At 38.5% G+C, this 26,753-nt stretch overlaps 1 protein-coding gene across 6 annotated transcripts in view; it reads right to left on the bottom strand.

Moving 5' to 3' along the window:
* ADAMTS6 (ADAM metallopeptidase with thrombospondin type 1 motif 6) overlaps positions 1-26,753 on the bottom strand; it is a 143,307-nt gene that overhangs the window by 77,059 nt on the left and 39,495 nt on the right. For all 6 annotated transcript variants that reach the window (XM_069879852.1, XM_069879855.1, XM_069879856.1 and 3 more), the window contains 2 exons: positions 6,748-6,791; positions 2,872-2,977 (listed from right to left, as the gene is read on the bottom strand). In XM_069879852.1, the coding sequence (XP_069735953.1) occupies positions 2,872-2,977; positions 6,748-6,791 (150 nt within the window). The remainder of the gene's footprint in view (positions 1-2,871; positions 2,978-6,747; positions 6,792-26,753) is intronic.

Here is a 26,753-nt window from a genome sequence, read left to right as displayed (position 1 = left end):
GTGGAATCTCTTATCAGTTCAACCAAGCACACTGTACAGCATGCACAGGACAGAAATTATCCAAATTATAAAGCACAGAGTGGAAAGCCACCTAACTCAGCCAGTAGAGAAACAGAAATGGGACCGGATCTTAAATCTTACAACTTGTCTAAGCATAAGAGCATGTTCAAGCCTGCAAATAGTTCCTTTCTTCACTAAGAGAAAAAAAATCAAACTTTGCTTGACATGCAGAGGATACACATTTAATTCTCACTGCTACCATGAGAACTCATTGGTTGTGACTTTGCTTACCAGGAACCTTAAACATTTCTTCCATGTGAATACATAATGGTAGGAAAGGAAGTAGTCTGTAAGTTAAGTATAATAAATGAAATTTCTAGGACACTATTCTGAAGGCTAAAGGGCCCATTCTGTATTTCCACAACAGTATTAAGAGTAATACAAGGTTGTTCCCAGAACCATGCATAAAGTGAAACAACTATAAAACTGTTAAGTCTTTCATTACCTCAAGAGCACCGTTAATCATAGTGTACAGTTGTCTTCAGTAAAAACAGCTGGAAGTTATTTGGATCAATAGAAGGTTAAATGGCTTAAATTCAGTAACTATGATATAGAGAAAGTCAGACTGAATGATCTAATGCCTACTCATCACTCTATAATTTAATAAGCTACTAGAAACTAACAACAATTTGAGCCAAAACTGCATCAGGGAATTTTACAAATTCAATTTTGCAAAAATCTATAAAAATACACGTATTACCATGATCATTCTCTTCTCTTCACAAGGAAATTTTATTCCTCACCTCAACATTTTTTTTAAAAAAAAGTCAGTATTCCATGGCCACTATATACTTAATATAAAAAAATTGCAAAGTGCAATTCTCCCTTTCTATATATAATTGAGTGCTTATTTGTTGTACATTACATACTCAGTGTAGACATGTCCTTTAAATATTTCTATTTTTCATTTAACAATGAAGTCACTTTCCTGTTTCCCATTCATTCAGAGAAAAACAATTATCACTGCACACCCAAAGAAAACAGTTTACAAGGCACTCAATATGCAAGAACCTTCTAGTAGGCCTTAGGAAGCAGGAAACTGAGAGGAAATAACTTCCATGATTTAGTTGTACAAGCATTCAGTCACAGTGCAGGTGAACAAGAGGTGACGCGTCAGTAGCTCAAAACATTATAAACCTTCAAGACTTTTTGTCCACATGTTCTTCCCAGCTTTTACTGAAGGTATCTACATGGCATGTTCACTTTTAATACCAAGGTTGCAGTACAACTTTCTCTAATCACCATGCATTGAATAAAAGCTAATGGAATATGATTTTTTACTTTCTTTCCAAACCAGCATTTGACACGTCATGCCAGCTACAGCATGAGGTGAAAGCCTCAAAGATCTGATATTTCAGAATTTTAAAAGACCTTACATATACAAAGCCAAAAGACATGGAACGTAGAGAACACAGATGTTTAAAAAAATTCCTGTGATCACAGGATGTTATCAATACATTGCTGTTCTCAGATTCTGACCAAAGTCTTAAGCTCTTCAAATCAATTCTTGTCATCAAGCCACCTTTGCATGATAAAATACCCGCATATGTTTAAACTTTTTTAATTATCTGTGGAATAGCCTTCATAAAACGCGCATGACATATGGATTAGAACAAAGAAACAGTACTGGAAGATTGTTTTTCTTGTTAAACGTGGCAAATTCACACAAGGTAACCTATGAATATAAGAGATGTTCCTAATAAGAATTTCAGAACCATGAGTGATTCGGAGGAGCACTTTGTTCAACAGTGGAAATACATTTTCCTTTAACCTATCTTTTTGAGCTTATGGAAGTGAAGGAAAAGAAGGAAGGAAATTAAGATGTGGAGAATTATATGTGTTTCATCTATTTCATCTATTTCAGCGCAACTACAGTGTGTTTTTTCATACATAATATAATTGAGATCATACTTGCCCAGTGATTATCTTGCGTGACAGGTGGGCTGGAAATAAGTGTTTAATCCCAGTTCTGGGGGGTTTTTTGTTGGTTTTTTTTTTTTTTTTGATCAGCAGATTGATAGCTTCCATTTCAGTCTGCATTGGAACTTTTAGCAGCTGGATCAGCTAATGATTGGAAAAACATGTCATCCATAACTCAGTGCTAGTCAACCACGTAAACAAAGACAGAAACATCTTGATAATACAAGGTGCCTAGTCTTTTTAGAGTCACTAAAATGGACTACCAATGCTGCCTTTTGAGGGAAGACCTGAAATATTTCCAGACCATGATTTTATCTGTCACACAATATGATGCTCTTTGAAATGATACCCCAATGTTTAAAATGCAAAAGGTGATGATATGACTTCTCCATGGCTGTTACATATCATGCCTGAGTGAAAGAAGACTAAAACATATGAATACTGACAATAGAATCAATGTTTTTATGAAAATAGTCTTAATTATATTTGAGACAAATGAACAAAAGGCAAAAAATTACCTTTTAATTACTTTTGTTTCATACAGAAACACAGACAAAAGTAAGAGGGGGGCAGGGAGGTAAGACATTTCCAGAGCAAAATATTTTAAAATATGAAACACAGTTGGAAGGTTGTGAGCCAAATCTGAAAAGCACAGATTTAACTGGAATCTGAAATCAAAGCATAAACAATAAGTCTTCAGTTTTAAATTTAAAACCTTTGGTAATATATACTAAATAGAATGCACTGCCATTCATGAATACTACATACAGAAACATGGAGCACCAGAACAGAAATGGTACAGCCACACAGGGGAAAAAAGTAAATCTGTTATTAAGCTAATATTAAAAAGGTGATATATTAAAACATATTCTTTTTTTTAAACTCACTCACTTGTGACCAATCTCATGTGCAATGGTAAAAGCTGAACCTAGGCCAATATCTTCATTAATGCTGCAGCTCCTTTCAGGCTCACACATTCCAGCCACAGAGGCCAAGCCTGAATAAACAGAAGGAGACACAAAGGGTCATGCCAAGGTGTTTCAGTCTTAAAAGCCCTTGTTATAAATGCCTGGATTCTTTTTAATAACCTCTATGCACAGAAGGAGCAGTTGGCAAAAGGTTAACTTTCTAGTCATTTGCAAAATCACTGGGGGGAATTTCACTTCACCGGCTAGACATTAATATTTTTTGAACTGCAGTCAGTGCTGGAAAATGTCTAGACTAGGGGTTAGATTTATAAATTTTACTTCTGGTAACTTGGGACCACCTAGTAACTTGAGCCAGGAGGGGGAATTCAAGAAAGCATTTCTATTTTAACATTCTTCAGCCTGAAGAAAGCAAAATGTATCCACATTATTTTTCTAAAGAAATCTGTTTAAGTTTAGTGGGTTCATAAAAACATACAAGCAACTTTTTTAGCTATGAAAAGCCCCTCATGGTACGTCAGAAAAATTAAAAAAAAACCCCAAACCAAAACAGAACGGAATGCATCAATGAAGAGAGGAGACATTAACAAGAAGCATTCATTTAACAATGGAAGTCCTGCTATCACCCATCATCTTCCAGAATTAAAAACTTATTATATTAAAAATGCTTTTAAAAACTTACTTTAGGGAGAGAAAGCCACTGGCACTTACAGAACATGGTTCCTCCACATCTTAGGCATTCCTCAGGAACAGCTTATCACACAATGTACTGCAGTCATAATTTAGCCCCATTAGGGAAAGCTCTAAACATTGGATTTACTTAACATGTTCCTCCCTAAAGAAGCACTAATCCTTTCTTTAAGGAAATTACCTACTCAGTTAACTACACTGTAACAAAACAACGACTGGAAAAAGTTTAACTTTGGTTGGGGGATGGGAGGAATAGGGCAGGGAGTGGGGAAGAGAGAAATCATACCTAGGCACTTCAAATTATCTCCGTTTGGACAACAGTAGGCAAGCAGTAACACAAGTGCTTCCAGGCTGCGTCCACATTAGCAAGTAACTTGGAGACCTAGGAGTGGGTCAGCAAAATGAAGCACTGACATTGAGCCTTCTCACATATCTTTGAATGTGGGTTGGACATTCTACTTCGGACTAATTTAATCCCAAAGGCTAATCATATTCACTACACGTGGTTCAAAGCCTTCTAAAGGGAAACAAGTATTACCAGATATCATGAGAATACAGCCCGTGTAGTGATTAGAACCTAACATCTCCTGCAGGCATGTATGGCGCATTTGGGGAGTACATGTTCTTATATAGTTTTCTCCAAAACAAATCCAGTTTGCACACACCAGAACTACTCTAATAACCACACTGACATGGGCAAAAGGCGACAATATGTGTCTGTAGGACATGCATCATAACAGTATTACTGCTATAAAAAAAGTCATCAGCATAAAACATCAGAAGAAAGGAAGACTACATGGAGAAAAATCTGTATATTTTTTGCAGTATGCAGCCTGTAAAAAATACAGTAATTGCAGCTCACCTATGCTATTCTAATTGAGTAGAACATTCTGAAGACAATTTGGCAATACTTCTATACCAGCTGTCCTGTTCTCCTGCGAAGTCCACCACATTTGAGCAACAAAGTCATCTCCTTCTTCAAATCTTAAAACTGAGCACCCGCTTCAATGACTTCCAGGACCAGATTAAGGTAATTACATTCCATGGTTGCAGAAAGTGACAGAGATAGTCAAGAATTCAGTCCATAGCTCAAATTTAAAAAAGGAGTTGTTCTTAACTGGAGCCACAGACGTGCTGCAGAGACATCTGAGGTTTATCTTTTCTAAGAGGTTCCATGAAAGATTCCCTGGTTTAGGAATACTAGAATAGGAGAGAGATGTCTATGCCATATGAAAACCTTTCCTTCTGTTTTTTCCTACAGCATCAATGATTCTGGTTTCTTTTGACCTTTTGAGACCTCTCTAAGACTTTTGCTCACAGGCTCGTTAAGTATGTGCTTAACTTTAGTTACAGGAGGTCAGCGGGACCTATGCATATTAAATGCCTTGCAAAAGAGGGCCATAGGGCCTTGTCTCTTCCCCAATTCAGTGCCTATAAGGCAAATAAATTGTCATGGTTGTGTTGTCAAGGGTCCTGTAACACTGAATTGGAACCTATTCCATATGTGATTTTTATTTAAAAAAAAAAAATCAAGCCTTTTGTTTAATAAAACATTGCCAAAGTCTATCCTGTGTTATGCTGAAGCAGAATTTGCCATTATGCCAAAGTCTGATACAGTAAGAACTAGCACACTAATGATCTGTATTAAAAACATCACGTAAAAATAACAAATAGTTTATGCGTGAATATACGCTCCTTCAAACTTTCTTCTTTTAACACTTGCAAAGACAAATTTATGACAATCCACACAGTTTTGTCTCCTTCACACAGATGTCAAAGAAAATCAGTTACATGTAGAAATCCATCAGCATCATTTGCTTATTACTAACGCATGCTGTGGATATCATTTATATTTACAGCTGGCAAAATTCTGGTACCTTTCTCCATGTAAATTACATCCCTGAGCCAGATGAGTCCTTCTGACTTGAGAGGGACTTGTAGATAAATTAACGTGAGTGTATACAAAGCAAATACAAGCATGAGCTCTGATTGAGAAAAATAATTATAATTTGAGCACTGCAAATTAGAATTGTATCTGAGAAAAGATGTATATTGAAAAAACACATGGAATGGATTGGGCTGGAAGGGACCTTAAAGATCATCTAGTTCCAGCCCCCCTGCCATGAGCAGGGACACCTCCCACTACACCAGGCTGCTCAAGGCCCCATCCAACCTGACCCTGAACGTTTCCAGGGAATGGACATCTACAACTTCCCTGGGCAACCGGTTCCAGTGCCTTGCCACACTCAATGTGAAGAATTTCTTCCTGATGTCTAATCTACATCTTTCCCCTTCCAATTTATAGCCATTCCCCCTTATCCTATCACTACATGGCCTTCTGAAAAGTCCCTCCCCAGCCCTCTTGTAGCCCGTTCAGGTACTGGAAGGGCACTATAAGTTCTCCCTGGAGCCTTCTCTTCTCCAGGCTGAACAAGTCTTTGAATAATGTTTTTTTTTCCTACATTAAAGCACTATCAGAGTTAACTATACTATAGTAAATAACTTTCAGTGACAATTTAAGTACAGAGAGAACAATAGTTCTCCATCCTGCACCTAAGGTTGCTATGTGTGCTTCTCCATTGTCAAAGCATTCTTTTAAGGAGTTTTAATGTTACTACAATTTATAACGCTATGGTATTTTGCTGTGACTCTCTAAAAGGAACAATCTAAAGCTGTACTCGCTGTGTACAACTAAGCACAGTCTAAATCTCAAAGTCAAAACCCCCCTCAAGGATTATGGAGAGGGGGGTGGGGGAGAGCAAAGATAGGGGGGTGCTGGACCCGGGGAGGGGAGAGTGTTGGCTTGGGTTCTAACTTTCCTGAGGTCTTTTCTTGTATTTTTTTAACTAGATCATGGAGACAAGTTAAATGGAAATAAAGAGCAAGTTCTCTTCTCTAAGAAGTAAGTTTTAGTCATCTGCTAGGTTTTAACAGAACTACAGCTGCCAGAGAAGAAATACACAGCAGCAGCTCAATTTAAATTTCCAGCAATGTATCAAAGCCCAAAACCACTGACCACCTTCTATTGTTCATGTTTATAAAACTGCAAAATTTTGAAAGCATAAACTTAAAAACATGTAAATCAGTCAATAGTTGAGTATAAATCAAGAAAACAGCAAAGACAAGCTGAAATTTCTCTTTATACTCTTACCCAGCGTTCCACAAGGCTTGTTTTTGTAAGTGCAGATATCATACCTGTTAGGGAGAAAGAAAGTAGATAAAATGTCAAAATCAAATTTGTAAGATGTTTTGTATATTAATCACATATCTATATCATAGTTCAAGTTGTCAGACCGCAATCAGCTTAATTATGTGCAGCCAGCTGGTGCTGGGATTTTCTACACTCTGATGTAAACCACAAGCTGCAGTACACTCAAGCCGCTGGCCTCAGGCCAGCAGGACACCTGCCAGTAGGAAAAAAATGGTTGAAACGGATCTTTGCAATCACCACCTCCATAAAGCAGTCTACCATGCTGTTACAAAATTAAACAGCAGCATGTCTATAGAATGCTACTGATCCAAAATACCTAGCTTCTACTTTTTAAACATAACTGGAATCCTCTTGCAGTCTCACATTTATGAACTAAACAATATTAATTGTAATTCCTACTATTCAAACTTTTACTCTAATTAAAAACTAGAACTCTCAATTATAACACTGTTACACATAAAAAAAACTTACAAATTGCCATTGTACTTTCCTTCTCATTATCTTCAATGATTATATGTATACTATGATTCATAGTATACTATACTTAGAGTATACAACAAATGAAAAATATTTTCACGAAAAGCAAAATAAGGTCTTTAAGGAGAATTTTCATCATTTTATGTACAATAATAGAATCATAGAGTGGTTTGGGTTGTAAGGGACCTTAAAGATCACCAGTTTACAACACCCCTGCCATGGGCAGGGACACCTTCCACTTGGTCAGGTTGCTCAAAGCCCCATCCAACCTGCCCTTGAACACTTCCAGGGTGCCACAACTTCTCTGGGCAACCTGTGCAGTACCTCACCACTCCCACAGTAAAATCTTTCTTCCTAGTATCTAATCTAAATCTACCGCTTTTCAGCTTTCAGATACAAAAGCTCAATAAGTTTTTGTGTAGTCAATACGTAAATATTTAGAGCTGAAAATAGAATTAAAATGTTTTCTGCCCAGTGGTCATGCAGCGGTTAATACATGAATTGTACTTTAATATTTTGAATGTGCAATCATATTATATGACTAGCGATATAAGAATACTTCTAAAAATCCTTTGATTTTCAAGGATTTACACTGATTTCCTTGCAGTACGTTTCAGGATAATTTCTGATATTTTGAATGGTGAGTGAATATAAAGATTAAAAGATACTATGTTTATGCTTTAGTTTTTAACCAGGCAGTTACTTAATTTAAGGCCACCAGACATTTCTGTTAAAAGTAATCTAAGGACAGTTATCATGTAGAAGTCTGATCAAGAGATACATATTGTTCAGTGCTAAAAGAGTTAAGGTCTGCCTGTAAGCCAAATTCATGGACAAAATAACAAAGCTTAAAACTTGTAACAAATCCAGTAAGCTCTATGCATGTAGACTACTGTGACCACATGGAATTCCTATGATTTTTAAAGGCACTGAGAGGAGAGCAGTTTGTGGGATTAAGCTCTAATTTAGAACCCAAATGTTAACCTGCACTGATCTCATCAAGGTGGATCAAACTCTGCCATTCTATACGCACATAAAACTCTCACTGATTTCTGATTTGCTGTTTGGAGAGGAGAAAGTAATCAAATCAGCATAGTTATATAAAATGTGTTGGCATACAATCAAGTTTTATACTTCACAAAGCTTTAAGATGACACAGATACAGAGACAAAGAAAGATTTTTTGCTGAATATTTCCTGCCTTTTGTATATATAAGGAAGCAAACTTCTTATTTCTGCACTAAGGACAGAGCCTAAGCCTAATCCTATTTAAGTTCATGAAAAATTATTCCTCAAAGAAAGCAGATGAGGCTCAGGCTTATTCAGTGAGAGAACTCAGATTTGCTTTAATTCTTTAAAATGTAGTTCAGAACTGAACACAACGGAGTCTGTGCAATACACAGGGAGCACATGTATTACAACATTTTTTAATATCCAATGCTAACAGGAAAAAGGTAATTAAAGGCATAATCCTTAGATAAAATAGATGTTTAAGAAGAAAGCCAGTTCCAGTAGACTCAAATAAAATGCTGACACTGATTTCAGCAGAGCCAAAATTTGCCCTTATGTTCTGAATCTGCTTACTCTCACAGGTAGGAGTCTGAAGTTACTCTCCACCTTCAGCTTAGTTTCATAAGGAACATGATAGGAGAGAATGGTATGAATTAAGTCCCTTGTTCCCGTTATATGTTTAAAAAACAAAGACCATAGTATCCTTCTGTTTATGCTGGGTAGTGAGTATTCTCCATTATGCATAGGCTAGCATTTTTAAGAAAGTGCTGTGATAATGAAAGTTAAATCAGATAATAAAACTAAGGAAAATAATTTTTTATTTTCCAATACACTAATTATTTTTGCAAGAATACACCCAAGCAGCAATATATTCTACTTATGGCTTCATTAAATACTTAAATTGTATAAGCAAGTATTAATTTCCTGGAAGGAGCATTCATTCACTCCTTATGCCTCACTTTAACAGAAAAACACTCTTAAGTTTTCAACCTCCAACAATTTACTTAACCTAAATCACCTCCAAGCTCCATTTTTTCCTTGTTTTTTCCTTTCATATGGATTGCTTCTGCTCATCATTTGTTTGAAAACTCTCATAACTTTTATCTACCAAACTGCTCCATTCCAACATTTGCTTCTCTATTCAATTTAAGCAAATCAGCCTAAATTGTCTTTTTTTGTTGTTTTGACACCACTTCTTCTAGCTTTATTTTGAAGTTACAAGGAATACAGTCAACTCACAGATGTTGACTGCCAAAATGCAGAAACTACAGAGTAAATACTTTCCAGATAGCAGCTCCAAGCGCAGAAATCCCTGATATGACAAATCATCCAGATTACCTATGCAATTAGACTGGTCCAATTGCTATTTCAAAAAATACAAACCCAACCAAACAACTCACCACAAAGCTGAAGATGAATCATAGCTGTCACCAGGCTCTTAGTAAATACTTCAGGAGCCAAAGGCAACCAAAAGATAAATTCTCAAGTCACCAAGAATCTCAATCAACCATTAGAAATTACAATAACAGTAATGAGAGTTATGCAAAAATGCCATTTACAAGATGTGAATATATTTTCTTCTTTATTCACTGCCAGAATGTGTAAAAGGGCCACCACATAAGATCTTAGTGTACGAATACAGATATACAGATTGCAAAAAAACTCAGGATGAAATGGCACCCTCATCCTTTTGAGGCAGCCAAAGAAATCCTTTGCCCAATTTGGAAGCAAAGATCATATTTCTCCTAATAAATTGGGTACATATGTCACAGAATCATAGAATTGTTTAGGTTGGAAAAGACCCTTAAGATCATCGTGTCCAACCACAAACCTAAGATTGCCAAGCCCACCACTAAACCATGTCCCTAAGCACCAAATCTACACATCTTTTAAATACCTGCAGGGATGGTGACTCAACTGCTGCCATGCACAGCCCGTTCCAATGTTCGACAACCCTTTCAATGAAGTCATATGTCCTAATAGCCAATCTAAGCCTCCCCTGCTGCAACTTGAGGCCATTTCCTCTTGTTGTGAGACCAACACCCACCTCATAACAACCTCCTTTACGGTAGTTGTGGAGAGCAATAAGGTCTCCTTTTCTCCATACTAATCAGCACAGTTCCCTCAGCCACTACTCTTCAGACCTGTGCTCCACACCCTTCACCAGCTTCACTGCTCTCCTTCAGAAACACTCCACAACCTCAGTGCCTTTTTTTGTCATGAGGGGCCCAAAACTAAACACTGTATTCAAAGTGTGTCCTCACCAGCATCGAGTACATGTAGCTTTTATCATAGAAGTCCCTGAAAAGTGACCAGGCTCGGGAAGTGGAATGTGGAAACAGATATCAGGCAAAATTGTTGATTACATGTCCATTCCCACCCTGAATGGATCAGAAGTCACTTGATGAGGAAGATAGGGAAGAGGTTGGGGACTTCCCGGCACACCTGCAGGGCTGCTGAAAAGCCACATCACACAGATGGGAAATGCATGACGGATGTACAGCTGTCACTGACAACTGACTGACACATCAGACGGACGATCAGGCAGAGATAGACTATTATCAGTTCAACAGGACAGTCAAGAATTGGAGTGGGAATAGCCTCCTGTCATGCTTTGAATCAAACAGGAAGACTTCATATGAACTCCAAGGGCACTTGGAAAAATTTGTAGTGTGTGGTTTTTGTTTTGTTCTTTTTTTTTTCAAGGTGGGTTTTATTGCAGGACATTAGAATATCCCATGCTAAAAGATACATATATAGCACCAAATTAAAGAGTACAAGAACCACACTCCTGGACACTGAAATTCTATTATCATCTGTATTGTCAAACTGTTTCGAAAGTCCACCTGATTGTTAAAGTTAAAGCTCCTTGCACATGTGGCCCATGACAACAAATAACCTCAAAGAATTCCCAGGAGGACTTAAGAAGGTAGCCACACATAATTATGAACAAGCAATACATAAGAAGCTACTTTGTTCTGGAGAAGTCACTTTATTAGTACAGATGCACTAGTTCTATGCCAGCAGTCTCCAGTACAAGAAAAAAAGTCACCAACATGTTCATTTAATATTTCAGTTATTTGCAGCTCTGACCTGCAGAAAAACCCCTTTCCTTTGCAAGTCTGATGAGTACCACAATCTTGATCACTTGAGTAGGACACTTAAGTTAAACATAAAAAGATGATTTCTCTGCAAATACCATAAGTACTGCTCAATCTTTTTAGTTAAGCTATTTGTAGCTACAGCCAATCCCAGAAACTTAGGGGAAGACAGACAATTCTCTGTCTAGCCGTACACTGCAGGGAAAGAAGAGAGGATTCTTCGTGATCTCTGCAATCTGTCAGCTTGCAGACCTATTGCATGCAATTGTGCAACTACAAAGTTGATGTTGAGTTCTATGTACACAAGTATATTCCATATTAAAAATAAAAACCAAAAGAGTAAAAACACACTAATTCAGAGGTTTCAATGCCAGGCATGATGATTCAATCATACCTCCATCCACCCCTAGCATAAAAAGGTAAAAAATTTATTCTAGAAGCTACAGTGATAAAAAAAAAAACAAAGATAAAAAGCTGTCCTTAAAATCTATTCATTCTCATATTAAGGCTTGTTTTGACAGAATTTGAGAACATCTGTACTGGTCATCCAGTTCACCTGCCTTTCCTTCAACAGCAGCCGCTTGCGAGTGCTTTCAGGAACAATAAGGCAGCACAGACCAATACACTCCCCGACAGACTCTCCATGGCTTAGGGAACTTGAAAGGTAGAAGTTGCATTTTAACATTTAATCCATGTTTCTTCCAACATCTTTAGGTATTAATTAATTCCTCTTCAATCTGTGGCCATCTGAGCAATGCTGTTGTGTGTCAGCAAAATTGAGTCCCTTGTCCACCAGAGACCTCTTTCATGCTGAAATAATTTTTTCAATATTTTTTTAAACCACATTAATTAATTGAACTTTGTCATCATCTACAAGAAGGGTCGCAGGGAGGATCCAGGAAACTACAGGCCTGTCAGTCTGACCTCAGTGCCAGGGAAAGTCATGGAACAGGTGATCTTGAGTGCTACCATGAAGCACATGCAAGAGAACCGGGTGATCAGGCCCAGTCAACACGGGTTCACAAAAGGCAGGTCTTGCCAAACAAACCTGATCGCCTTCTATGACAAAGTGACTCGACTGCTGGATGAGGGAAAGGCTGTGGATGTATCTTCCTGGACTTCAGCAAAGCCTTTGACACAGTTTCTCACAGCATTCTGCTTCGGAAACTGTCAGCCTCTGGCCTGGACAGGCGCACACTCTCCTGGGTGGGAAACTGGTTGGCTGGCCGGGCCCAGAGAGTGGTGGGAAATGGTGTGAAATCCAGCTGGAGGCCAGTGACAAGTGGGGTTCCCCAGGGCTCAGTGCTGGGTCCAGCCCTGTTCAATGTCTTCATCAATGACCTGGATGAAGGCATCGAGTGCACCCTTAGCAAGTTTGCGGATGACACTAAGCTGTGTGGAAGTGTGGATCTGCTGGAGCGTAGAGAAACTCTGCAAAGGGATCTGGACAGGCTGGACCGCTGGGCTGAGTCAAATGGCATGAGGTTTAACAAGGCCAAATGCCGGGTCCTGCACTTGGGGCACAACAACCCTGTGCAGAGCTACAGACTAGGAGAAGTCTGGCTAGAAAGCTGCCTGGAGAAGAGGGACCTGGGGGTGTTGGTTGACAGCCGACTGAATATGAGCCAGCAGTGCGCCCGGGTGGCCAAGAAGGCCAATGGCATCTTGGCTTGTATCAGAAACGGTGTGACCAGCAGGTCCAGGGAGGTTATTCTCCCTCTGTACTCGGCACTGGTGAGACCGCACCTCGAATACTGTGTTCAGTTCTGGGCCCCTCACCACAAGAAGGATGTTGAGGCTCTGGAGCGAGTCCAGAGAAGAGCAACAAAGCTGGTGAAGGGGCTGGAGAACAGGCCTTATGAGGAGCAGCTGAGAGAGCTGGGGTTGTTTAGCCTGGAGAAGAGGAGGCTGAGGGGAGACCTCATTGCTCTCTACAACTACCTGAAAGGAGGTTGTAGAGAGGAGGGTGCTGGCCTCTTCTTCCAAGTGACGGGGGACAGGACAAGAGGGAATGGCCTCAAGCTCTGCCAGGGGAGATTTAGGCTGGACATTAGGAAAAAATTCTTTACAGAAAGGGTCATTGGGCACTGGAACAGGCTGCCCAGGGAGGTGGTTGAGTCACCTTCCCTGGAGGTGTTTAAGGCACGGGTGGACGAGGTGCTGAGGGATATGGTTTAGTGTTTGATAGAAACAGTTGGACTCGATGATCCGGTGGGTCTCTTCCAACCTGGTTATTCTGTGATTCTGTGATCATCACACCACTACACCATGGCCCTTCTGCCACCTTTCTTTAGGCTCTAGGGCTTCTTAAACTTTCTGAGGTATCTGTACTACAATTCAAAAAGTTGTTCTAATAGTATTAACAGTAAAAGATATAAAGGCAAACTGAATTACTTCTTACACGTTGACGTGTATTTATATATTCAAGGATAACACTACCCTTTTCATCAAATTGATTATGTAAAATAGGCCACTAAAAGAAAAGTCTCTATAAAGCACTGCTATTACTACCTGTATGTTACCGCCAATGCCTACTGTGCCAGAAAGGACTATCTGCATCAAATTAACACTGAGACACAAATAAACCTGTAAGAGGACTGGAAACATATATGAATACACATGAATAGCATTGTATTCAGCTTAAAAAATTTAACTAATCACCACATGTATTTTCAGTAAGTATGATAAATTAATAAAGCATGAAAACTCTTACTAAAAAATGCAAACTCTTCAAAACCAGTACAAAACATAGGCTGTTTACCAATAAGCACATAAATCTACTTCAAAATGACCTGAAAGCTATGCATATGCCCAAGTAATAATTGAGATAGAAATGGAGAGAGATAACTGAGGGATTTGAAGGAATATTTCCTACAGAAAAAGGAACTAGAAAACAAAAAAATAGCATCACAGCAGATTCTTAGGAAAAACCTACTAAGATGGCTGGATTATAAATGTAAAAGGCATATAAATGTAAAAAAAATCAGGTTAGACAAAACCAACAAATAGGTATGCCCTAGTTATCTATCCCGGGGAAAAGCAACGGGTGTGATCTATCTGGATTTCTGTAAAACCTTTAACATGGACCTCCACAACATCCTTCTCTCTAAACTGGAAAGAGATGGATTTGATGAGTGCACTGCTTAGTGGATAAAAAATTGGTTGGAAGGTTGCATTCAGAGAGCAGTGGTCAGTGGCTCAACGTCCTGATGTAGATCCATGACAAGTGGTGTCCCTCAGGGGTCCGTACTGAGACCAGTGCTGCTTAGTATCTTCATCAATGATATAGACAGCGAGATTGAGTGCACCCTCAGCAAGTTTGCAGATGACACCAAGCTGAGAGGTGCAGTTGTCACAATGGAAGGACAGGATGTCATCTAGAGGGACCTGGACAAGTTGGAGAAGTGGGCCTGTGAGAATCTTACAAGGTTCAACAAGGCCAAGTGCATGCTCCTACACACAGGTCAGAGCAATCTGACCAGGATGGGTGATGATGTGATTGAGAGCAGCCCTGCAGAGAAGGACTATGGGGTGCTGGTTGATGAGAAGCTCAACATGACCCAGCAATGCATGCTTGCAGCCCAGAAGGCCAACTGTAACTTGGGCTGCATTAAAAGAAGCACGGCCAGCAGGTTGAGGGAGGTGATTCTGTCCCTCTAATCCCCTCTTCTGAGACCCCATCTGGAGATTTGATATAGTTCTGGAACCCTCAACATAAAAAGGATATGACCTGCTGGAACGTATCCAGAGGGAAGCTTCAAAGATGATCAGACAGCTGGAGCACCTCTGTCATGAGGCTGAGAGAGCTGGCGTCGTTCAGCCGGGAGAAGAGAGGGCTCCAGGGAGACCTTATAGTAATCTTCCACTATCTGAAGGCGGCCTACAAGAAAGCTAAGGAGCGACTTTTTACAAAGACTTGTAGTGATAGGACTAGAGGCAATGGCTATAAACTGGAGAGGGGCAGATTTAGGCTAGACATAAGGAGGAATTTCTTCACAAAGAGGGTGGTGAGGCACTGGCACAGGTTGCCTAGGAAAGTTGTGGACGACTCATCCCTCAAAGTCTTCAAGGTGAGGTTGGATGCAGCCTTGGGCAGCCTAATCTACTGGGACATGTTCCTGCCCATGGCAGGGGGGTTGGAATTAGAAGATCTTTAAGGTCCCTTCCAACGCAAACCATTCTATGATTCTTCATCTGGACATAAAGCACTTCATAACTGAGACAGCTGAACATGTGCCTCGTATGTATAATACTACAGAATTTGCCAATTAACCTGCTTGAAAAGGTTGTCAGAAAAGAAAATGACGCCGAAGAACTGGTTCTGTCCTGAGCAAGAGGAAACAGAGCTACAAATTATGAAGAGTTCACTTTCAGGGAACATCTCCAAATAAATTATCTCTCTAAGGAAGGTTTTATTTTTCACTTGTTTTACACCATATTATTCTTTTTGACACTTCTGACAATGTTTTATTATTGTAGTTTTCAACAACAAGATAATGAAACAAGGACTTTTCTTTTTATACACCCTGCACAATGATAAACATAACGGGTTCGACAGAGTTTGACCTCTTCTACTTTCTACTCTCCATGCTAAGAAATACGATTTATCTATGCAACAAATCATTTACGTCTCGTATTTGAATGAATATTTGAATGAATATTTGAATGTCTGTTAGAAGAACAGACACAAAAAAAAATCCCTATTTTAAAAAATTAAATTAACCTAATCCCAACAATTAGAACCATAAACTGAACTGCTGTTCAATCAATAACTGAAATCTCAGACTTCCCTTAAATGGATCAAAAACGTCAAGTAACCTGACAACTCCAAATCCTATTTCTATATTATGGAAAATAATAATTATTAAGCCAGTAGCTTGTAGTTTTACCATATTCTTTTGTATACATATACTTGGCTATGATTAAAAAGTGGTTATTTTGCAAGTGCAGACAATGTCAGTAATGCTAGAGAATTGTGTGAAGAATAATTATAAAATAATTACTGACTTTTTGTCAGTTTTATAGAAAGCTTTGTATCAAAATTCCTCTACAGCTCATCTCTCTTAAGGTAAACTGGTTGTTCACTAGATTTGCACATGTTACAACAGTAATACTTGCTATAACACAATATGTTTTGATGTCATTCTACAGCAGATCCTTAGCCTTACAGAAAGTGGTACACCACAACAGCATTCTGCCTTAAAATAAAGTATATGTCTTATTTGGTTTCTTCCTCAAAAACCTCAAACCAAAAAGAGCTATTTAAACCAAGGAAGGAAAAGCATAATATACATGTTACACATCACTCAACAGAAATAGCTTTTTCTATTATTAGTTTTCCATGTCTTTAAATCTACCACAGAGAATCAACTCTAGCTGTACTGGATTTTATTCTGATATTTAACTTGGGTGTACAAACTAAATTCTGAGTTGCAGCTAGAAAAACTATTACTCCTATAAGTTGTAATTCTCCTAATTTATATAAAAAGAAATATTTTAAATAATCACACTGCAGATTAAGCATTTCTGTATTATTTTCTCTAAATTGCAAATGCAGTCAGAACAGTAAAAATAAACTGTTTGGAAACAATTTTCTTAAGGTTTTCATTTGTCTTCATCGGCTTTGCCAACATAACATTAAAACAGCAGTTGCAAATTTACCACAATCATTATCATCACCTGTCTATTTAGGACAGATGTACAAAGCTGATTTTTAGAATAATAATAACAATAATAATAATAGATTCACTCAAATAAAATTACACTCCTAGGGTGTCTGAAAATTTTTTCAATTAAATTCATGAAAAACACATCAACAGAGAGGTTTTTCTTCAACACTATGTTGATGCAGCATGCAAGAACACAGCAGCTATTGCAAAGGATACTAATTACACAGAGGACTTCATATATGAGTTCGTAAACAAAACCAGTTCTTACTATAACATGCGGGCCCTGAGATGATTCTCAGCTTGAGACATATCCTAGGCCATGATACATCGTTTCAAATCACCAATAAAAACTCATCATACCAAAAATCAGAGCACTAGCTTTAAAACCTTGCTATTTTGACGAAATAATATATTCTGGCTTTTTTGTTGTCTTCTGCTTTCTAAGACTATCTGCATTTAGGTATGGTTTTGGCACTTTTCAGGGTTTATTCTACAGTCATCCAGACTAAAAGGTTCCTTTTCCAATTTAAGCCATGACCATCATATTGAAATATTTCCTTCTCAGCTACAGCAATGAGAAGAGAATAACGTTATGGGAAGTGCAGAATAACAACTGGTACAGACTGTTAGATCATGATTTAGTTAATTATGCAAAACATATGCCTACAGAAACTTAAAAGAATGTCAGTACTCTGATAGTACTAAAAAAAATTACTCCAACAGCATCAATACTGCTGACTGGTTCAGGTATGACACTTAACCACAGAGCAATCTTTGCTCCTAAGAAAGTACTGTTACATAGATTAAAGTTAAGTAGCATAAAAATACAGATAATTCCTTCCTGTCTCTGGAAAAGCCAGAATAGTTCCCTTCCCTGCATTCTTCTAATCAGAACCTTTCTGTATGCCATACAGGACTACCCGGGAGGTTTAGGCTAGATGTTAAGAAATACTACTTCACTGAAAGGATTGTCAAGTATTGGAACAGACTGCCCAAGGAAGTGGTTGAGCCATCATCCCTGGAGGTATTTAAAAGACGTGTAGCTGTGGTGCTTAGGGACATGATTTTAGTGGTGGGCTTGGCAGTGTTAGGTTAACAGGTTAAAGATCTTAAAGGCCTCTTCCAACCTAAACAATTCTGTGATTCTGAGACTATAAAGTAAGAAAGTATCAGATCAACCACAATATCATGAAGGCAAATGAGCATTGTACAAACTCATTAGACTATTAGACTATCAAAAGGCAGGTCTTGCCAAACTAACCTGATCGCCTTCTATGACAAAGTGACTCGGCTGCTGGATGAGGGAAAGGCTGTGGATGTGGTCTTCCTGGACTTCAGCAAAGCCTTTGACACAGTTTCTCACAGCGTTCTGCTTGAGAAGCTGTCAGCCTCTGGCCTGGACAGACACACACTCTCCTGGGTGGGAAACTGGTTGGCTGGCCGGGCCCAGAGAGTGGTGGGAAATGGAGTTAAATCCAGCTGGAGGCCAGTGACAAGTGGGGTTCCCCAGGGCTCAGTGCTGGGTCCAGCCCTGTTCGATGTCTTCATCAATGACCTGGATGAAGGCATCGAGTGCACCCTTAGCAAGTTTGCGGATGACACTAAGCTGGGTGGAAGTGTCGATCTGCTGGAGGGTCGGGAGGCTCTGCAAAGGGATCTGAACAGGCTGGACCGCTGGGCTGAGTTCAATGGCATGAGGTTTAACAAGGCCAAATGCCGGGTCCTGCACTTGGGGCACAACAACACTATGCAGTGCTATAGACTAGGAGAAGTCTGGCTAGAAAGCTGCCTGGAGGAGAGGGACCTAGGGGTGTTGGTTGACAGCCACTGAACATGAGCCAGCAGTGTGCCCAGGTGGCCAAGAAGGCCAATGGCATCTTGGTAGGGCCAGGGAGGTTATTCTCCCTCTGTACTCGGCACTGGTGAGACCGCTCCTCGAATACTGTGTTCCACAAGAAGGATGTTGAGGCTCTGGAACGAGTCCAGAGAAGAGCAACAAAGCTGGTGAGCGGGCTGGAGAGCAGGTCTTACAAGGAGCGGCTGAGAGAGCTGGGGTTGTTTAGCCTGGAGAAGAGGAGGCTGAGGGGAGACCTCATTGCTCTCTACAACTACCTGAAAGGAGGTTGTAGAGAGGAGGGTGCTGGCCTCTTCTCCCAAGTGACAGGGGACAGGACAAGAGGGAATGGCCTCAAGCTCCGCCAGGGGAGGTTTAGGCTGGACATTAGGAAAAAGTTTTTCACAGAAAGGGTCATAGGGCACTGGAACAGGCTACCCAGGGAGGTGGTTGAGTAACCTTCCCTGGAGGTGTTTAAGGCACGGGTGGATGAGGTGCTAAGGAGAATGGTTTAGTGTTTGATAGGAATGGTTGGACTGGATGATCCGGTGGGTCTCTTCCAACCTGGTTATTCTATGATTCTATGATTCTATTTTAGTTGGCAGTGTGGGCTACAGAATTGCTCCAGAGCCAACTTTATAAGCAAACTCCAGTGCTGAAGAAACAAACAGGCATTTGTGGTTCCAAAGCCTGCCCCTTGCAGGCCTTGGACTAGCAAAGTCACTTCACTCCCTGCTCTGCCTTGATTTCTCCATTATTACGTCTCTCTTCCATTTTTCACTAATCAGTACCCAAAATGTACAAGCTTGCAGTTTTAACTCCTCTAACTCATTAGTCCTTCCTCCACATACTTTCTTTTCTGATCCTTGGCAAGCATAAGTTCTAGCCGAGTTCTCTCTCCACATATTTAAGATTACCAGAAATTGATTGATGGTTCAAGCTATCAATAACTAGCTTCTACGAATAAGCCTATTCTATTATAAATATAATTTCGAGGGATATCCGCATGGCAATCATAGCAGCACCATTTGGCTCACCCTAGGGTAGCTCTCCAAAGATTCATCTTGCTTCTTTCCGTTTTTACACCCTACATAAAGTTCTGTACTTCTTCATTTAACAACAGCACTTAAGCTAGCTAAAAGAGCTTTGATTGAGTCTTGAGTATACTGGAGTCACTTTACTGACAGCAGTACAGAGAGCATAAGACATCACACCAAAGGAGCTCCAGGCCTTCTAGCAGGTGTAGCCCAGTCTTAGATTAAACCATCCTTCTTCAGATCACGTTAATCTTACTTCAAGCTACGTGTTAGATCTCCTTCAACACTGAGACTTCTCAGCCAGGTATCTTTACCCTTTATCTAGATAACCATAAGATTAACATATTTCTATAGTCCAAAATTACAGAAATCTGAAAATTAATTATGATAGTAAGGCACTAAGCTTGCAGGCTGGAGACTATGAACCAATGAAAATAATCAGTTTTAATCTAGTAGAACTACAGGAGCATTTCAAAACTTTTCTGTAACAGATCTAATTTTCACTCCATGAGATAGCACCTGATCTACAGTAAAAATTTTCGTACTAAGTGCATCAGAAATGTAGAGCTACCTACTTGAGTGAAAATTGTGACTTCATTATCATTCAGAGATAATTAAGAGATTCAGCATTTGCAGTATCACCAGAACATAGGTAATACTTGACTTGCTGTATTATGTTCTTCAAAAGTGATTCCTTAGTTTTATTGTATTCTCAGTACTGAATCATAATTTATATGGAGTTACAAGGATATGATAGGCTAAAGCTGGCCTAGCAAGCAGGACAGATATTTCTGTGGTATCTCCTTCAAGCAGACTGCTAAGATTTTTTCTATCATTTGGGAAAAGTCTGGCAACATGAAGTCTTTGTTCAAAGGACATTCACTCAGAGTAGCTCCAGCAGTTTGTAGGGCAATTCTCTTTAGAGTGTGCTAACACAACAAAGTTTGCGAAAAAGGAAGACTAGCAAAACTAAATACATAGGCGTGGCTGGGGGCATCCTGCCACACAGCACAAAAAACCATGCTACACCATTTACACGAAGCCACAAGTCTAAACCCTGAACAGAAGGGAAACACAGCTAGCAGCTAAGATTACTAACCAAGTTTTAGTTCTGTTGTACAAAAATAAATGAGATAAATTATAGCTAACATGTTGCAAATATATTTATAAGTGTTGCCGTAGATACAGCCTTTCTTCTTTTCTTATTTTCTGAATATTATAAATTATTCTTTTACAAGTCTCTCAGGAAATCACACACACCTTTACACACAAAATGTCCACTTTATCCACCCTTATTCACACTGTATATGGGATAAAATGCTTGGTCCTTCAGGTAAGTTGTAAAGAACAGTAGTTCATCTGAATGCCAGACCACACTTGGTACAAAAATAAGCACACAGGAATCGCAACATGGGCCAGAGCGAAGACTCCAATATCCCAGTACCCTGCCTTCACGATGACCTAAAAGAATGCTCAATAAAGAATAAAACCAATGCAAGCATAAAATGGCAATTACCCCAAAACGCCCCCAACTTCAACTATTTTTGGCTAAGTTATTTTGAGGCAGATATGCTACTGGGTGTTTAGTAATTCTCGATGGATTTTTCTTCTGTGAACTTGCCTAGCCAATCTTTCAACCTATGCGCATGTCCAGCTTCCAAAAAGTGAGTTTCCAAGGAGCTGCAATATCAGCTACCTCTTGCATAAAGGACTGTATCCTTTCTCATTTTGAGCCTGTCTTCTGCTAACTTTGTAGATCACTGTAACAACCTCTCAAATTTGAATTTTCCAAAATTTTACACTTTCAAGTATGAAAAGATTTCCTCAACTTAGTCATTCCTTGTAAAGAAGTCCCATAGTTTGTTCATCATCCTTGCTTCTCTTTTCCAATTCTCTTAAAACTTTTTGAGATAAAAAGGTGAGAATTACACAAACTATTCAAGATGTAGTCATAGCACGCTCCATTTACTAAATGGCTCAATAGATTCTTTATTATCTTCCCAGTAATTGTTAATATTTGTTGGAATAACAATGTATATTTTACAAATGACTGCATCTTTTTAGTAAAACCATATTATCAAGTAATAGAAATAAAATAGAAAATAAGAGCAGTATTTTTTTCCTCTTACTTCTGGTTGACATTTTTACAAAATCTCTGAGAATAGAGTTGACATTCCTAAGCATGTACTGTTACAACTTATATTTCTCATTTTATGATCAGAATAATATGCCTTATGCTTGGGTCCAATTAAACTATCACAAAATATTTAGGTAATCACAGAGTTGTATTTACACAGAGAGCTAAATTTCAATAGCTTCATGAGATTAATTAAAAGGTTCGTCAGCCAATGGAATAAATCTATTTCCTGACTTCTTTTTCAGGTCAAAAAGAAAGACAATCAATCCATTCAAATGATTTTAATGCTGACTATTATCAAAAGGAATTTTTATTTTAACAGTAAACTCAAACCAATCTATTTTACAAGTTTAGTGTTTGCTTCCATAAGCATGTGTTATGATAATTTACAATAAAGGATTTCCCCTCTTCAAGAAATAACAGCAACTAATTCGACTGCCAGTGCAATTGCTAGAACAATGCAAAGCCAATCAAGTGCTGGATATTTGTGATAGTTCTCCAGATGACATACACAAATTCCATCAAATATGCTGCTGCTTTGTTTTACAGCTAACAAGTTTTGGAACTAGCAAATTTTATAGACTGCCCCTGAACTATAAGGAATAGAAATGCACAGAATGACAGCAAGAAGTAGCAGCAGAAGCAACGACTGTTTTAACAAAGATAAGTTTTAAAGATGTGGACAGAGATTAAGCCTAAAAGAAGAGAGAAGAGTAACATGACTGAAATCTTGTTCAGGTTTGTAAGGGTGTATCTTCCCAAAGGTCCTGTCATGTCAAGACCAAAAGGAACTTTATTTGGTCTTCTTTTTTCAAACATACTGACAAATGGAATACCTGCACCTCCAACTGATCTCAGAAGTCACAATACAGAGCAGAAAGAAATATTTGGTCTATTCAAGACAACGTAAGTCTGTGTCGCATACCTTACAATTTTCTGTCTAGGTTACTTTTTACTAATCTTTTTAATAACAGCTACTAACTTGTGAATGATCAGCTGAATACCAGAGCAGTAACTTACTTTACAACAGTGGCTTTACAACAACTGCCACTAACCATGAAATCCAAGAAATTCAAGTACACCTGATTTTTCCCAGCTCAGGGAGCTTTTGCAATTAATGTAGTTAAACCATTATAAATATATAAAAGTAAGTACCATCAAATATGCAAACAAGAAATGTTAACAGCCAAAAAGTCATTTCTCTCCACTATGACTGTAAAATAGGGAGAATTGTATTATTTTAAAATCACATCATTATCTTATTACTTTGGTCTATGTAAAGTTAGTAAATTGAAACACTTAACTTCCATTCAAATTATACAGTGATGAGGTTCAAAATAGAAGTTTAATAAAGTAAGAATATTTGTAAAGAGATTGGACAACATGCAGAAAATACCAGTATTTGATTTTTTTTTTCCTCAACGTATTAACCATGATTTCTGTTGTGCAAAATAGTCTGGTTCTTCTTAATTTCTTCTGGTTTAGTTACTTTACTGTTTCTATTAATGTTATGTGTGGCCTTATTCAATAAATACAAGCCATTTATAAATGTAAATACTTCAATCAAATCCCACTTTTGATTAGAAGAACTTGTGGAAGCCTAAACAAAAAAATCTGAAGTAAAAAATTATTTTTATTAGTTAAAAATGTAAAAAATATTAAGATGAAAAAATGTACTTAGAATCATAGAATTATTAAGGTTGCAAAAGATCTCTAAGATCATTCAGTCCAAACATCACCCCAATAACACCATGCCTACATGTTTTTTAAATACCTCCAGGTACTGCACAGCCTGTTGCAATGCTTCATCGCTCTTCCAGGAAAGAGATTTTTCCTAATATCCAATCTAAACATTCTCTGGTGCTACTTGAGGCCATTTCCTCTCGACCTATCACTTGTCACTTGTGAGAAGAGATCAAGACCCACCTCACCACAACCAGCTTTCAGGTGGTTGTAGAGAGCAATAAGGTCTCCCCCTCAGCATCCTCTTCTCCAGACTAAACAATCCCAGGTAACTCAGCCGCTCCTCATAAGACCACACCCTTCACCAGCTTCATCGCTCTTCTCTGGACACACTCCAGCAGTTCAATGTCTTTCTTGTCATGAGGACCCCAAAACTGAACACAGTATTTGAGGTGTGGCCTCACCGGTGCTGAGTACACGGGCATGATCACTTCCCTGGTCCTACTGGCCACAAGCCACAATGCTACTGGCCTTCTTGGCCACTTGGGCACACTGCTGGCTCATGTTCAGCCAGCTGTCAAACAGCTTTCCCAGGTACTTTTCTGTTGGGCAGCTTTCCAGCCACTTTCCCCAAGCCTGTAGCATTGCATGGAGTTGTGACCAAATTGCAGGACCTGGCAATTGGCCTTGTTAAGCCTCATACACTACACTTAAGTTCTAGAGCTACATAAAAGAATGAGCAGAAGCAGAGTTTCCTTTAAATAATGCAGGGAGAGATGGCAATTACAGCAGTGCAAAGACTGCAGAGGAGAGACACACATTTCAATGCAGTTACTGTCCCTAGCATAGCACCATACTATTTAGAATCCCATTTTTAAAAAGGGTCATGTACAGGAATGAAGGTTTTTTGGATTGCCAAACCATCTGTTTAATTGACTCAAGATACAACCAAAAATAGAACTGCAAAACATCACAATTCTCCTGACCAAATACATGTCTTACTATTGCTATTGTTTGCTGCTATTTTTTTTAACCACTAAATAACTAACAATATTAGCCAAGATATGACTAAAATGGAATATCTTCAAAACCAATCTTGGTCAAAGACCCATCAACACTTCCATGTTTTAACAGACTGCATTTCACACATCTGAAAAATTCCTTGGGTTCACTAGTGTTTGGAGTACAATTTCATGTTCTTTAGTGTTTCCAAACACATTGTTCAGAATTGTATAATGTATTTCAATCCACTTTGGCAGGTTGCTGAAAGACCTCACAGGGCAGATAGTTCTTCTGAAAGAATCTGGACAAGGAATTATTTGTCCGCATTACTTATGACCTTGCAATTTTTAAGCAGGACTAACTGTCCTAAAATTACAATATAAGCAAATACCTTTAATTATAGCTAAATTAATGTGCAAGCTAAGGAACTGCCTATACCTCTTGCTCCCTATTTATCCAAGCACTTAGCACTCCCTTTTTCTAGCTGCCGAGACTAATAAATGAGAGATCTGCCATGGATCTGGCTGAAGCAGTGTGAAAGCCATCCAAATGCAACCTTAGTTCTATCCAAACAGCCATCTTAAAAGGTCTGGAAAAGAATCACATTAATCTGGAAGCTGAATATGATCAGCTCTATAAAATACTAAGTTGCACTGTTTTTCAGAACACAACCTGAACAAAATGTTCAGAAATAACTAAAATAATTATAATAGTATATATAATAATAAACACCTGATGCTCTAACATAATATTACAAAATACCTACAACAGAGATTTGACTCCAACAGCAATATTGAATAATTATGAAGTATCATCCTTTTGGCAGCTCAGTGGAAAGCTAGTTTTAAAATATACTTGTGAATGCCAATGTGGGGAAGAAGTAATGAATTTTGGCAGTTTCTACCCTTCTAAGTTCTGACATAAGCATCTTTTCCTTCAAGATCGTAACTGCATAACTCTGAGCTTATGGACAATGAAAAATTACCTGAGTTACCTTAGTGTATGACAAAGCAGGACTAAACTAACTTGTAGTACCTTGCTAGTACTTTATAATAAGATGCTCATATGTCTAAACTTCCTTCACATCAGTATTACTCTATGTATGTTTAGGAGTCTTCCCACAAAAATCAGGTACATGAATATGCTCTTAAAACCAATACATATCGACGTATCCAAATCATTATAGAACTACATCTGAACTGTGAAAATAACCTGAACAACAAGACACATGGAAAAGTATTTTAGATACATGACCTGAGTATTCCTCCTTCTTCGCAGACTAAGGCCGTGACTTGATACTTGAGTTAGTTTTATACAGAATCTAAAGCCACTAGTGAAACAACTCTAAAGTTTCATCTCTCTTGAGTGAGCAACTAGCAAGGTTACATGAATTTCAGACTACCAAAACTGCATCTCACTGCAAAACAGAAAAATTTTACTAACGACATGTTTTGTAAGTTTTTAAACGATAACAGTTATGAAGTTCTCAAGTTTTTCCAGATAACTTATTCATTGGCAGAATTAAAAACAGGGAAAAAAACAAAGTAGTATTTGATGTGAAACAACACAACATTTTGTGGTTTTTACTTTCTACATTTTTAAGTATTCTTAACAGAATCTGTTATTCTTAAGAACTAATCATAACTTGGCATTACAAGGGGAAAAAGAAGTCTCCCCATTTATCCTCAGAATAGGTTCATTACCTGTAATGCCAGAGCAAGTTGTTTTTCTAACACCCAGAAAACTGATGAGACTCATGTATCAAAGATCATGAATACATTTATGCAGTCAGATTGCTAAAAACAATGCCAACTTTAATAATTTTCGTAATATGGACATGTACTACTTCTTCCTAAAGAAACACTAATGATAAAGTTCAGATTACCCACAGAGAATTGTCCTGAATGCTCTAAGAGATAATACAAAAGTGTCAATTCCAAAGTATGAAATGGAGTCACGATCATTGCTCATTAACAGAAAAATATACTGGTAAGTG

This window comes from Phaenicophaeus curvirostris, chromosome Z, assembly GCF_032191515.1.
Source record: "Phaenicophaeus curvirostris isolate KB17595 chromosome Z, BPBGC_Pcur_1.0, whole genome shotgun sequence".
Lineage (NCBI taxonomy): Eukaryota > Metazoa > Chordata > Aves > Cuculiformes > Cuculidae > Phaenicophaeus > Phaenicophaeus curvirostris.
Note: the sequence above shows the minus strand (reverse complement) of the source record. Positions and strands in the feature narration are given on the sequence as shown.